Source organism: Arvicanthis niloticus, chromosome 6, assembly GCF_011762505.2.
Source record: "Arvicanthis niloticus isolate mArvNil1 chromosome 6, mArvNil1.pat.X, whole genome shotgun sequence".
NCBI classification, from domain to species: Eukaryota; Metazoa; Chordata; class Mammalia; order Rodentia; family Muridae; genus Arvicanthis; species Arvicanthis niloticus.
The window spans coordinates 107,016,113-107,030,387 of record NC_047663.1 but is presented as its reverse complement, the minus strand read 5'-3'; the positions used below and the strand labels follow the sequence as shown (position 1 = coordinate 107,030,387).

The 14,275-nt window shown below is 53.8% G+C and overlaps 2 protein-coding genes across 5 annotated transcripts; both read left to right on the top strand.

The window, feature by feature from the left end:
* The first annotated feature begins 97 nt into the window (after positions 1–97).
* Positions 98–10,509, top strand: Card9 (caspase recruitment domain family member 9). 3 transcript variants are annotated; one of them, XM_034504772.3, is made up of 14 exons: positions 98–1,598; positions 1,831–1,926; positions 3,233–3,428; positions 3,855–3,992; positions 4,756–5,060; positions 5,128–5,307; positions 5,423–5,566; positions 5,877–6,002; positions 7,158–7,349; positions 7,818–7,859; positions 8,275–8,323; positions 9,634–9,707; positions 10,109–10,185; positions 10,260–10,509. In XM_034504772.3, the coding sequence occupies exons 3-14, from the start codon at positions 3,245–3,247 to the stop codon at positions 10,357–10,359; spliced, it is 1,611 nt and encodes a 536-aa protein (XP_034360663.1). In that variant the 5' UTR covers positions 98–1,598; positions 1,831–1,926; positions 3,233–3,244; the 3' UTR covers positions 10,360–10,509. The 3 variants fall into 3 exon arrangements, 2 of the variants coding, with proteins under 2 accessions (XP_034360663.1, XP_076793763.1); XR_013111536.1 differs by lacking the exons at positions 9,634–9,707; positions 10,109–10,185; positions 10,260–10,509 and having other exon boundaries at positions 98–2,805; positions 7,766–7,859; positions 8,275–8,293; XM_076937648.1 differs by lacking the exons at positions 8,275–8,323; positions 9,634–9,707; positions 10,109–10,185; positions 10,260–10,509 and adding an exon at positions 7,987–8,194 and having other exon boundaries at positions 98–2,805.
* Positions 10,510–10,583: 74 nt separating this feature from the next.
* On the top strand, positions 10,584–12,433 carry Dnlz (DNL-type zinc finger). 2 transcript variants are annotated; one of them, XM_034504774.2, is made up of 3 exons: positions 10,584–10,901; positions 11,236–11,375; positions 12,169–12,433. In XM_034504774.2, exons 1-3 carry the CDS (start codon positions 10,680–10,682, stop codon positions 12,320–12,322), a joined length of 516 nt encoding a protein of 171 aa, XP_034360665.1. In that variant the 5' UTR covers positions 10,584–10,679; the 3' UTR covers positions 12,323–12,433. The 2 variants fall into 2 exon arrangements, with proteins under 2 accessions (XP_034360665.1, XP_034360666.1); XM_034504775.2 differs by having other exon boundaries at positions 10,598–10,901; positions 11,232–11,375; positions 12,169–12,402.
* The last annotated feature ends 1,842 nt before the right edge of the window (positions 12,434–14,275 follow it).

Genomic DNA, 14,275 nt, shown 5'->3' with positions numbered 1-14,275 from the left:
CATCTGGGATGTGATTGTCTGCCAGTTTTGGGAGCCTCTCATACCCTTTGCTGCCCAGGCAGCCCCTGGACCCAGCATTTTACCAGAGAGCAGAGAGAATGGAGAAACAGCGCTTCTTCTCATTTCAAGAAAATGTGTCGCCGGGCGGTGGTGGCGCATGCCTTTAATCCCAGCACTTGGGAGGCAGAGGCAGGTGGATTTCTGAGTTCGAGGCCAGCCTGGTCTACAGAGTGAGTTCCAGGACAGCCAAGGCTATACAGAGAAACCCTGTCTCGAGAAACCAAAAAGTAAAAATAAAAATAAATAAATCTTTAAAAAAGAAAAACAAAAAGGCACTATGCCAACTGGCCTGTACGTGCTAGGTGAGGTCCCCAGAACCAGCGTCCATCACAGCAGCAGCTCCCCTCGGAATGGGAGGCTTGTGTTGGCATGAGGCCAACACCCCATTGGAGCTTGTCTCTCCCTTTAAAAAAAGTTTTTTTTTGTTTTATGTATGTGAATACACTGTCACTCTCTTCAGATACACCAGAAGAGGCATCAGATCCCTTTACAGATGGTTGTGAGCCACCAGGTAGTTGTTAGAAATTGAACTCAGGACCTCCAGAAAAACAGTCAGTGTTTTTAACTGCTGAGCCATCTCTCCAGCCCTGTCGCTCCTTTTTCTTATCATGACACCAGACTCGATAAGTCCTGAGCCCTTGGCTCTCCAGGATTTACTTCCTACATGTGTTCATCCTCTGTGGGAAATTTCCAGCTCACAGTAAAATGGTGTGACCAGCCTAGTCCTAGTGCTTATACCAGCTGTCACCCAGCTGATGGCCCATCATGCAGGAACCACCAGCTGTGGTTGCTCATTGTTCGGGCACGTCATGCGTCGTGGCTCTCTCTAACTCTGCACTACTCTTCTCCATTCGGGAGTACTTGGGTTTATTTGGTTGGTTTTGTTTGTTTGTTTTGTTTTTGTTTTTTCCAGCTCTCTGTGCTATTGACTTCCACCTCAGTTTTATGGGCAAGAGCTTCACATTTTATTAACACTTTTAAGAAGACACCATGATCTGTATTTTTACTATCTGGGGACATCACTGTGGAGGCCTTGTGATCTCCTTCCTGGAGTGACTACAAAGCCATGGACTCCTCTTTGCCATCCTGGAAACCCAGCAAGGCACAGTCCCTAGCAGTGTGGCCCCCCAGGCCAAAGAGGACTCCTGACTGCTGCTTTTGGAAGTATGGTTCAAGGCTACTGTCCCCACAGGAGTGGGCAGAAGGGCACAAAGGAAGGAGAAGCTGAGGCTCTGCTCTATATATAAATTTCCCCCACACAGCTTTTGCTTCAGCTCACAGGCTAGGCAGCAGCACCTGTCAGACACTGGCTGGGCAGGGCTAGCAAGTCCCCACGCCCATCTCAGGTTGACTCTTGAAGGGCCATCCTGAAGTAGAGGCTGTGTCTAGCTGCCTTTAGCCTGTGGATTTTGACCAAGCATTGTCCTGTTGCACCTACCCTGATGGTAGGAGAGGATATGAGACAGGACCATGTTGGAAAAGCAGCTTTCAGAAGCCTGGATCCAGGAGGGCCTTGGACCGGACCGCCAATTCACAATGTAAGATATTCAGATTCTCTGTGGCTCCAGGGCCCCAGTCCAGATGAGCAGGCAGGGAGGGATCCTCTGCTCCCAGAGTACTTCTGCTTCCCTCTGTTCTGTTCCTGGATGGGCCAATCAGAAGGTAGACCAGCAGGGACTGTCCCCCTGTGGGAGGACTGGCTGACTTGTGGCTTCAACCAGAACACATCAGGAAGTGCACAGCCTCCCTCATGGCTCCACCCTTCTCCAGTTAGGGAGCATCTCCACACTCCAGAGACCCAGACTCCTGGTGTGCCCGTAGCCCAGGCAGCATCCAGCTGGCAGGCAGCTCCCACAAGACCCTGAGGTAAGTTCAGTGCCCTTCCTGGAAGGTGGCTTGAAGCCTCTGGTGACTGCTGGGCATCCTGGAGCCTTTACGCTGGAGCAGCAGTAAGTACCTACAGGCAGGTGGCCTCCTCCCTTCTCATCCCTTCATTTGATTAATCCTTGTACATTGCAGCATAGTCCTCTAGTGCTGGGACCATGTGGCTGTGGGGCTGGAATGGCAGGCAACAGGCCCAAGGTTTAGAGAAATGTCCATCCACTGGGTCAACCAGAAGGTGCAGCAGGAAACTAAGAGGTGCTTCTGAAGAATAAGCCTGCCATGGAGATGCAGCTCCTCTGGGCAGGATCTCAGTGTTCTCCTGGGGTTGGGGACTAAGCCAGGGGCTCTCTGTGGCCACCTTAGCTCAGCTCTATAGTCATTGAAGCCACACTCACTGAGGCTTCACTTGTCCACATGTAGAAACAGTAGGTAGCTCCACATAAGCAATCCCCCTATGTACAACTGGCCTGACTGATCCCCATCATGTGGCCGAAGGCCACGGCTCATCTGGTGCCAAATTGCACAGGATTTGCTGGTGCCTAGCACCTGAAAGACTGGAGGAAGCCACAGCAGATGTCTGGAGTCTGTGAATGACATCGCCGACCCTTCCAATGTACTCCAGCCAAGCAGGGACGCAGACATGCTCCTGTGGCCAGCCCTTACTTGCCCTCCCAGAATAGCACCGTGCCACAGGCAGAGGGCTGTTGCATCATTGGCAAGCTACAACGGAAGGCCTGTCAGGGAATGGGGAAGTCACACACAGGCCTGGCCCCCTGGCAGAGTGAGAAAACCTCCAACCAACCTGACTCTCTTAGTCCCAATCTGGAGACTGGCCAACCAGGGTCCATGCCACCCAAGAAGGTACTATGTAGGATGGCCGCTAGGGGTGAAAGCCTCTACCTCCAGAGCATGCCAGAGCACTTTAGGGTAGAGGGCAGAAGCTAGAACAGGGTTGTTGTACAAGGAGTATTCTCTTAGACCCCAACCCGTCCCTTCCCTGCATACCCATATGACTCAGAGAAAGCTTGAGGTGACAGAGGCAGGACAGCTGCTTGGGGAGGGTGAGTTTGACAGGTGGCCTGAGGAGGGGCTTGTCTATGGACCTCTGCTTTCCCTCACAAACTGTCCATAGAGCTGAGGAGGTGAGGCTGAGCCCTCAGATTTCCCTAGAATGAGTCCCTTCTGACCCTGCCCAAAGCCCTGCCCTGGCACTCAGGCCTGGGTCCAGACCCAGCAGGGAACAGAAGGTGGGCACTTCCTCAGCTGCTCTCCCCAACTATAACCACAGCCTACAGAGGACATGTCAGACTATGAAAATGACGACGAGTGCTGGAGTGCCCTGGAGAGCTTCCGGGTGAAACTCATCTCCGTCATTGACCCTTCACGGATCACACCCTATCTGCGCCAGTGCAAAGTCCTGAACCCCGATGACGAGGAGCAGGTGCTCAGCGACCCCAGCCTGGTCATCCGCAAGCGGAAAGTGGGTGAGGGCTGCTCCCACACCAGCAGACCCATCCTTCATGAGCCCCACAAGACACCCAGGCAGAGGCTGCTACATGCTCCGCTCACTGCCCTGGCCTTGCCCCACACGGCTCCATCTCCATGTAGGATAATAAGCGTGAGAGCCTCTTCCCCCTTTTGTCATGTCTATCTGCTGCTGCCCAGTGGAGGAAGGGGAGTCCACACCATTGTTCAAGCCCTGAGAGTGCCACCAGAGTGAAAGCAGCACCTTGTCCCACCTAGACTGCAGGGTGCCTTGTTCAATGGCCTAAATTCCTCTGCTAGGTAGGGCCCAGAAGGGAGGGGGTGTCTAGAGCTTGGGATATCTACCCAGAGTAATCATTCTACCCATCCCCAAGAGCCTCCACCTACCCAGACCTTGGCCTTGACTCTGCCTCTTCCACCTGAAGGTGTACTCCTGGACATCCTGCAGCGAACAGGCCACAAGGGCTATGTAGCCTTCCTTGAGAGTCTGGAACTCTACTACCCTCAGTTATACAGGAAAGTTACTGGCAAGGAGCCAGCACGTGTCTTCTCCATGATCATTGGTGAGAGAGAGGCACAGGTGTGGGTTGGTGCTGTGGGTGGACTCGGGTGCTACGTGGTCCTGGCTTCTGTGATTGCACTGGAGTGAATAAGTCTGATACAAGCCTTAGGATGCAGATCAGGGTAGTAGTCCTTGGTGACTACTCTTAGGATCTCAGGGGCAGGGCCTTCCTGGATTGCTTAGGCCCTGCTGGTCTCCAGAAGGGGAGCCCTTCTCTGCCCTTTCCTACTCACAGCCTGGAAATTTCACTGAGAAGTGATGAGCCCTCTGAAGTGCCATTTCTGCAGGGCCCAGCTGTCATCTAAGGGCAGAGTACTACAATTCCCAGGGGGAAATGTGATGGCACACACCTTTAACCCCAGTACTCTGGAGGCATCCAGGGGGAAATGTGACGGCTCACACCCTTAACCCCAGTACTCTGGAGGCAGAGACAAGCAGATCTTTGAGTGAGAGGCCAGCCTGGACTACATAGCAAGACATCTCCAAAAACAGAGGCTGGGGGGAGACAGCTGGAGTCTTGGCATGTGAGTGGTCCTGGGTGATGAGTTAGAATCTCAGTTCTCCTGTGAGGGACAGCAAGGCAGACTGGGCCTAGTGAGTCTCTCAGTCTTGAGGGACCCATCCTACCAGCTTTCTCTGTGGGAGGCCAGGAGTGCTCCCTCTGTCCCTCAAACTGCTAGTCTTCAAGCACACACTTATTGACAAGGAAAAACACGGGTCTACAGGTGATAGCCACAGACTCTATCTAACTGCATGGTCCCTAGATGCTTCAGGGGAGTCGGGCCTGACGCAGCTGCTGATGACAGAGGTCATGAAGCTGCAGAAGAAGGTTCAGGACCTGACGGCCCTTCTGAGCTCCAGGGATGATTTCATCAAGGAGCTGAGGGTAAAGGACAGCCTACTGCGCAAGCACCAGGAGCGGGTACAGCGGCTCAAGGAAGAGTGTGAGCTGAGCAGCGCGGAGCTGAAGCGCTGCAAGGATGAGAATTATGACCTGGCCATGCGCCTGGCCCATCTCAGTGAAGAGAAGGGCACAGCACTCATGCGGAACCGTGACCTGCAGCTTGAGGTGAGCACTTGCTCCACCTGCAGAGGGGTGATCTGGGGGAGGCTGTAGCTGACTGGGCCACCCACAGGTGGACCGGCTCAGGCACAGCCTCATGAAGGCTGAGGATGACTGCAAGGTGGAGCGCAAACATACACTGAAGCTCAGGCACGCCATGGAGCAGCGGCCTAGCCAGGAGCTGCTGTGGGAGCTGCAGCAGGAAAAGGACTTGCTACAGGCCCGGGTGCAGGAGCTGGAGGTCTCTGCGCAGGTAGGGAGACTGCCGCTGGACACCAGGCCTCACATCTGCAGGGGACAGTACAACTGCAGTGGCTGTGGCACTGTGGGCCTCCTCAGCCAGGCTTGTTGCCCTCTGCCACCTCCAGGAGGGTAAGCTAGACAGAAATAGCCCATACATTCAAGTGCTGGAGGAAGATTGGCGTCAGGCACTGCAAGAACACCAGGAGCAGGCCAGCACCATCTTTTCCCTACGCAAGGACCTCCGGCAGGCTGAGACCCTCCGGACCCGGGTGAGAGACCAGGGCAGGCAAGCAATGCCCACTGGGATGGTGAGGTCTGGGACCTAGGTCAGTGTCTCCCTTTTACCAATTCCTAGTACACAGTGGTGTCATGTCCACAGCTAAGGTCACCCTTTGAGCTTACAATGTGACCAATGGTGGCCGAGGCAATGGTCTTAGACCAAGTTAGCCTACTGTGGACTGGGACTCCTGGGCCTTCCTCATTATCCCAGCTAGCCCGATCTTATGTGCTCTGGAGTGGTTGCCCTGAGTCCAGCCCAGGGGGATGGGGAGGGGTGAGGCTGAGTGGTGCTTCTTGTAGTGCACGGAGGAAAAGGAGATGTTCGAGCTGCAGTGCATGGCCTTGCGCAAGGATGCCAAGATGTACAAGGACCGTATCGAGGCTATCCTGCAACAGATGGAGGAGGTCTCCATTGAGCGGGACCAGGTAGGTGCCACGCTTGTGTTCAGAAACTGAGAACAAGGAGTGTTGGAGTATTGGTGCAGCAGCCTTTGGAGCCATAGTCAAAGCATTTTTTATTTATTTATGCTCAAGGTGACTTGACAGTGTTGAAAGGTAGAACCTGGGACCGCTTGTACAAATGTAGTCAAGTCTACCTTACTCAAAGGAAGAGCTTATGTAGGAAAAGAATGCTATCGTCCTTTGCTGGGTAGGGTAAGGACGTGTGGAGACTTCAATAGAGGAGAGGAAGCTGCTGGATGCATAGGTTGGGGGTAGGGAGCATTTGGTAGAAGAACTGGTGGTGGTTCCCTGGTAGAGGCAGTAGCAGTAGTAGCAACTCATACCTGTAATCCCAGTGGAAGTTGAGACAAGATAATTTCTGTGAATTTAAGGGCAGCCTGATTTACAGTGAGTTCTAAGCCAGTTTGGGGTCCAACATGAGATCCTGTCTCAAAAAGCCATGTTTGTACATTCCAGTCCCAGCATGTTGGTCCCAGCATTTAGAGGTAAAGACAGGAGAATCATAAATTCAAGACCATCCTCAGCTAGCAGTAAATACGAAGCCAGCTTGGGATAATGAAACTGTCTTCCAAGAGACAAAAGAAAAAACGCATTGTGTTCATTTAAGAACAGCTATGGATCCTGTTTTTGATGTCAAGCTGCATCCAGAATTTATAAAATATGTCACATGGGTGGGACAGGAACATACACTGACTGTCTGCTGGGGATGCAGGACTTCTCAGTTGGGCTTCCCAGGAACTACCTTGAGTATTAATCACGGAGATTTCTGGCTGCTTCTTTGCAGTGTTTTGTTTTGTTTTCTGAGACAGTGTCTCATGTAACCCAATCTTGCCTCCAACTCAATATATGTCAAAAGATGGCCTTGAACTATTGATCCTGCTTCTACTCCCAAGTGCTAAGATTCTGGGCGTGTCCTGCTCCACCCAGTGTTTGTTCATTTGTACTGAGAGCCCTGACTGCTTTGAGAATCCCTCCAGTTCAGCAACTCCAGCTGCACAACAGGGTGGTGGTTATCCAGCCAGGACCTCTGGTAGGGACTAAGACCTGAACTGCCAAATGAGAGGCAAGAGCATCTCCGGTCAGCTACCTTGCTGAAGGTGTGTCCCTGCTACTCCTCAGGCTATGGCCTCAAGGGAAGAGCTGCATGCACAGTGTGCACAAAGCTTCCAGGACAAAGATAAGCTTCGAAAGCAGGTCCGAGAGCTGGGTGAGAAGGCAGACGAGCTGCAGTTGCAGCTGTTCCAGACGGAGGGCCGGTTATTGGCCGCTGAGGGCAGACTCAAGCAGCAGCAATTGGACATGCTCATCCTGGTAGGCCTCCGTGTCTGTTGTAGCTAGGGTAGTCTGGGCAATGAGGGAGCTGGGAGGATGTGGGGTCAAGGCAAGATTCCAAGAGGGATTATGCAGCCTAGAAGCATCTCCATTCCCAGCCTGGCATGACTGGTGCCCTGCTTGTGGCCTGAGAAAAATGCCTGGCCTTCCTGAATCCCAGTTTTCCTCTTTAGAGCTCCTCATGGTAAAGTGACAGCCATAGATGTAACTCAAGGCCCAGTTATTCATACCACTCCAAGGACAGTGGCCTTGACCAAGGAGTAACCTTCAGGGGGCTTGGCAGTGTAGTGTTAAGAAATATATGTTCTGGGCATATCTAGAGATAAGCGCAGGGCCTCACCAGAAGATGGAGCTTGGCTGGTGCTCTTACCATGCCCTACACACCCCATACCCAGGTGCTTGGAACCCCTACAGCCCACTGACCAACTCCCTTTTCTGTGGCCACAGAGCTCTGACTTGGAGGACAGTTCACCCAGGAACTCCCAGGAGGTGAGTGTGGACACAGAGTGGGCCTCTCTCTGGTCTTCAACCTTCACCTGAGCTCCCACTCATCTCTCACATGCTCCTTTCCCTTAAACTGGACTGTCTCTTTTCTCTCATTTTGGGCTGGATACAGGGAAGAGTTCGGGACAAACTCCAAGCCATTGCTTGTGAGCAAAGTGAGGCACAGAGCAAGGCCCACATCCTGGCCTCTCAGGACAGGAGGTTCATGCTAGGGTTTCCTTTGCCTGTTGGCCTGGCTGGGACTGAGTTCCTGAGGATCTCTGTGCAGAGGGGTGACAGTGATAGCTGTGTCAACTGAGGAGCTGGAGTCAAGCAAGCAGTGGGCTGGGCCACCTAGTCCTGGAAGGGCAATGGTGGCTTGTACCATGGCCTAACTGGGTGGCATGTCTCTGTCTGGAAGCTCTCACTGCCTCAGGACCTGGAGGAGGATGCCCAGCTCTCAGACAAAGGTGAGGAGGTGGGGATACCATGTTCTGCCAAAGGCATCTAGGCTGCAGTCTTATCCTTGCTTCCCTAAACCCTGGCCCATCCTCAGCTGTGGGACTTTGTCTCAGTATTCACCCCGCTCCAACCACGGACGCCACTCCCTGAGGGAATGGCGATGGTGAAAGGCTAAACTCTTAGGCTAACACACCTGGAGAATAAGGAATCTGATGTGAACGTGAAGCTTAGGTCTCAGGGTCTGTGGCTCAGAGGACGGTGAATGTGGAGGCCCCACGCTGCATAGGCCCATCTTTCCCTACCAGCCTTCCTCCTGCAGAGGGAGATACTAGCCAGTAACCCGCTGTGCTCAATGAGAAGTGGAGTAGAGTGGTGGAGCTATGGCCAGGGGAGCAAGCAAGGAGGTCGGGTTGTACTACCCACAGTAGCAGGCTGCCAGGCAGGACACTCCTCTGATCTAATAGTTGGGGGATGGCAGTTGGGGTAGTTGAAGGTGGGTGGTGAGAGGGTCTGGTGCAGGGAGGAGCCCTGGGAGCTTTCGTGAGAAGTCAGACAGACTTCCTCAGCTCAGCCCAGGCTCTAACCAAAGGCAAAAGGGGAACAAGAGGTGTAGATGGAGAAGCACGGGTCACCTACTGCAGCCCCCGAGACCCAACCTGAGGCCACTGAATTCCATGTGAGCACACAGGAGAACAGAAGAGCAGCCAGCTCCCTTGAAGGCATGCCAGCAGTTAGGCACCATGAAAATGAGAGGGGAAGGGGGCAGGGCTGCTGGTTGCTCTTATACCCTGGAGTCTTCCTTGGATATAACTCTTTCTTGATGTTCATAGGCCTCCCTGCATACCTTCTGCCTGGAGGCTTGAGTCTTGGTCTGCCCAGGACCTGGGGCTGCTGGGTCTGGCCCCTGGAATAAATGCTCTTCTAACTAATATGGTGTACTTGCTCTCACCTTGAGACCCTGAGCTCTCCATTGAGGCTGCCCCCATCCCACCCATGGGAACCACTAGGCACAAAACTGTTGCCAAGCTAACAGTGACATGGACTGGTATGCATGAGCAAACTGTCCTGGGGACCTGCAGTCTTTCCTACCCATCTGTCCTTGTGTTTGGTACAGTCAGCTTGGGAGGTATGGGTGGGTGATGGTAGGAGCCCTGTTGATGTAGTAGCCAAAGGCTCAGTCTGTTCCTGTCTGTGAAATGCAGTCTACACTGGACTCATGTGAGGATCCCAGCCTAAGCTAATACTAGTTGGGCTGTCAGCCGAGGGAGGTGGTGGCCATACCAGATGGGGCCCCCACAAACACAGAACTTCCTTTCAGGTGTCCTGGCAGACAGGGAGAGCCCAGAGCAGCCCTTCATGGCTCTGAACAAGGAGCATCTTTCACAGACCCATGTAAGGCCGACTGGGGTCCCCAAGAACCTTGGTGACTAAATGGCTGATCCTGGGGAGGAGGGTGACTCCACCTAGACACTGGGGATCACAAGGTCTTTGTAGTGCATGCCTATGATGTAACATTTGGGTAGTGTTTGGTGCATTAACTGGAGCCCCTCTTCTTGGATAGAACCCTAGATGTGGGGTGGTTGGACATGGGAGGGAGGCAGCAATGTAAGGACACCCATACAGCTGTTCACTACAAAGAAGTCTTCCACTCAACCTGACCAAAAAGGGTTAGTCACCTCATGCTCACTCATCTCGGAGTCAAGTAGACCCCAAGGCCAGATAGCTCGGCTTCACACCTGCTGGAGTCTCAGGGCTACGGTGTCGTCCAGCTGCTGGCCCCGTTCCTTCTACAGGGCACGAGACCCAGCAGCAGCGAGCCCCCAGAGAAGGAGCGGCGGCGCCTCAAGGAGAGCTTCGAGAACTACCGCAGGTATGGGGCGGAGGGCAGGACGGCTGGGCGGGTGGCACACCTGCGTTTACCTGCTCACACTGCGGGTCCCACAGGAAGCGGGCGCTCCGCAAGATGCAGAACAGCTGGCGGCAGGGAGAAGGGGATCGCGGGAATACGACAGGCAGCGACAACACCGACACCGAAGGCTCCTAGAGGACCGCGCCGAGGCTGAGCATCTGTGTTAACTGTGAAGGGATGCTGCGGGTTTTGTTTTTGTTGTTGTTGTTTTGTTTTACTGTACGCTACACATGCGTTGTACAAGTATTAGAAAAATGCAGCTAAATAAAATGACCACCGAACTGAGCCTGTAGGTTGGATGTTCAAGCGGGGCGACACCAGGGGGCGACAGAATGTAGCACGCTGGTGACGAACGGAAGCCGAAGAGGGCCGTTTCCGGCCGCTGCGCCCGTTTCCAAAATGGCCGGTGCAGCTTCGGTCGCACGGGGTGGTGCAAAAATAGGATCACAGACAGGATGTTGCGGACAGCGCTGGGCCGCGTACCGACACTACTTCGTAGTGTGCGGACCCGGGATCCAGGACCGTGGCAGCTTTGGGATTCCGGGGCTCGCCTAAAAACTGCGGAGAGACTTCAGGGTTGGGCCCGGCGGAGCTCCAGCTCCGCGCCGGGATCACAGCGTGTGGCTGCGCTGGGGCGCGTGGAAGCGGACCACTACCAGCTCGTCTACACCTGCAAGGTGGGCGCGGTCGGCGGCACCCAGCGCTGGCTGGTTTTCTGACGGTATAGGGTTCTGGCAGAATCGGAAGAGGTAGCCTACGGACTGGGGAGGGGGCGGGGTCTTTACAAAAGGATTGGGAGAGAATGAAGCTATCTATGAGGGACGAGGCCTAGGAGATGGGTTGGGTTATCAGGAGACAAGCGTCTAGGGATGAAGGGGCTGGCCTCTCTCCTATATGGGATCATCTGGGAAAGGGTTGAGGCTGTCCCTCAGGATGGAGTTAGTCCTTGAGGGGGGCGGGGAGGGAATTTACTGTGTGTACCTTGTCTGACCACCTCTCTAACCCAGCTAGGTCTGTGGGACTCGGTCATCCAAGCGCATCTCAAAGTTGGCCTATCACCAGGGCGTGGTCATCGTGACTTGCCCTGGTTGCCAGAACCACCACATCATCGCAGACAACCTAAGCTGGTTCTCTGACCTGAAGGGGAAGAGGTGAGGCCAGCTGGGAGGGGTAGGAAACAGTAGGATCGTGCCCCTGTATGAGCCTGGGTCCGTGCCTGGCTTTGTTGGGACCTCTCTCTTTACCTGGACAGCCCAACTTCCATGTGGATCTGGAAACAGTTAATTTGAGCTTCAGATAAACCATGAATGGCCCCAAGTATGGCAAACTATGGCTCTACCTCTGTCATTGCCTGATGACCTCTGATCTCTCCAGTGACCTTGTCACTTTCTAGTGGAGGCTTTTTGTCCTTTGCCAACTCAGGACAGATGGAAGGGTATGTGTCAGACTATGGCCCAGCGCTGGCCTTCAGTTCTCTCCACTTTGGGGAGAGCAGTGGGGAGAGCCAGGAGCCAGTTTGGAGGATGGGTCTGTGGCTATGCCTTATGGCTTCTTAATGTTCTATGAGGAAGGATCAGTGTCGGGAGTAAGGGCAGAGCCACAGAGGAGGTAACCTGTGAGATAAGTGTTCAGGCCTTGGGTCTCTAGGGTTCACCTCTTGACCTGTGCTGCAGAGAAATCTCAGCTCTGATGTGTAGGAACAGGACAGAAATGCAGGGATGGCCATTACCTGGTGAGAGGAGGGGCCAAGGTAGTACACTGTTTAGGAGAGATGGCTTCTGAGGTGGGACTTATTAACAGACACATTTGGTGAAGGTGCTATTAGGTGCCTGCAAGGTGCTGTTGTCACTTGGATGCTGGAACAAGTGTTCCAGGTCCAAGATGACTGTGGGATGCCCTTGAGGGAGCCCAGAGTAAGGCTGATCCTGCCCTCACTGTCTGCAGGAACATTGAAGAGATCCTAGCAGCCAGAGGAGAAGAAGTACGCCGAGTGTCTGGTGACGGTGCCCTGGAACTGATTCTGGAGGCTGCTGAACCGCCTGCCACCCCAGAAGGAGGTGAGGATCCCACCCACCCTGGCAAGATGGAGCAGAGTTGACCTGTCTGTGCACTTCTGTGGCTGTGGGCGCCAGTCGTCCCAAAAGTCACTCTCTTCACTTGGAGCCTCTCAAGCCTGCTGTTCCTTGTCAGTAAACAGCTATCACCTCCAGATGCCGGGCCTGGGCTCCTGTTTTTCTCTTCTGAAGTCAGAACAACTCTGTGGCTGTAGAACCCCAGCCTCATGCCCACCCACCTCTTCAGAGGAGTCTCTTTCTTTCTAAGTAGGGCTGGATCTGGTGTTGCGTTGGACTCGTGGCCTAGGGCAGTTTCTGTTCCTCAGAGCACGTTAACTACTTCCTCCTGTATTACCTGCCACCCCCTGGCTAGCTTTGGTGGCTCCTGTTGTGTGAGCGAGTGTCTAGCCCAGCCCTGAGGCTTGGTTTTTGGAGCAGCACAGGCTGCTTTGAGTAGCTGTAGCTGCTCAGAGGCAGGCTAAGAAAGAGAGTGATCCAGGCAGAGGCACCCACATACATACGCCCCATGCCCCCATGAGCTGCCTGCACCTCTCAATTCTTCCTGTTTTGAGGCTCAAGAGGAGAGGTGTGGAAGTGATGAGGGCCACACCATGCTTGCCTTGGTGTGCGTTTCATCTCCTAACATAATTTGACATGCCTTCGGGATATTCTTATATTTAGGAAGTATGCACAAACAGTCTTTTGCCAGAGTTTCTGGGCTCTGTGACCTTCAATATTAGTCAGCAGTCTGTCTGGCAGGGAAAAACTTGGGACAGGAGGGTGGAGAAGCCAGTTGACAGTGACACAATGCCTCCCCTGGCTTCTGGGACCCCAGCTAGTGATTAGCAGTTCACTCTGGGCCGTGGGAGGCTGGGTGCTCTTGTAGTCTGTGCCTTCACTCGATTACCCCGTCCTTCTCTCAGCAGACACCCTGCTATTAGCCCCACCAGAGCCTCCTGTGCCATCTGTACAAACTGTCACAGTCCTAGAGGCAGAGCCAGCCTCCTACTCCAGCTTGCTCCCTGTGGAGGACACAGAGGTCAGAGGGGCCGATTGTATTGCTTGTGGGCCTTCAAGTGCAGGAGGCCAGTGGAGCCTGACTGGGCTGCCTCATCCTCAAGTGTCTGGACCGTAGTTTCAGGCCTGGAGCTGGCTAGACCTGATAGTAGAGCTGGATCTAATCGATCCTCTCTGGATAGGAAGCCCGTGGTTTGGACTTACCTCCTGTGTGTGCCTTCTGCATGCTGCTGCTCCAGAGCCCTCCTTCCCAGGGAGGCTCTCCTGTATATCAGGGTTTCTTTTGAAGCTTCACTTTCCACATAGTCCATTCTTGCAGCGTCCACACCTCACCCTTTTCTGCAGACTTGCCCTGGGCCATGGTTCCCAATCATGCAGCCAGGTTCCTGACAGCCTGAAATTGTTGTACTAGTTTAGTTCTCCATTCCTGCCTCCCTCTCAGTGGAGACTTTAAGTCTCTTGGCCAGACCAGTGCTTTCAGTGTGACTCCTCTCAGGTACCTTGGCTCTCTCACCACATTCCCTTCCCATTACAGCCATCTTCGGCAGCTGGCCTTCCAGCACCAGAGCAATTTGAGCCTGCCTGGAGTGTGGCTAACTCTAGAGCAACCACAGTGCTCCAGACTAGAGAGAATTCTCTAGGCTAGTTTACTGACCAGTAACTATGTTCTGCTTCCCTTGGCCCAGGTCAGGACACTCCCCAAACGGCCCTACAAGTCACATGGGGTGCTGCTCACTCCATGAACACTGAAGACAAGTCCAGGCCTTCTCCAAGCTCCTCTGTCGCTTAGATTGGCATAATCCAGTCCCTGTAATGTGAACTAACACAAAGGAAACCCTGTGGCTGGGTCCAATCCAGTCAGGGCAAGGCTGCTGAGAAGGGCCAGTCCCCAGAGTATTCATCAATGTCCTGTGACATCCCTGGCTTCTGTTTCCTGTCTCTGGAAAGTCAGGATAATGGAGAACAGCAGAGAATGCAGC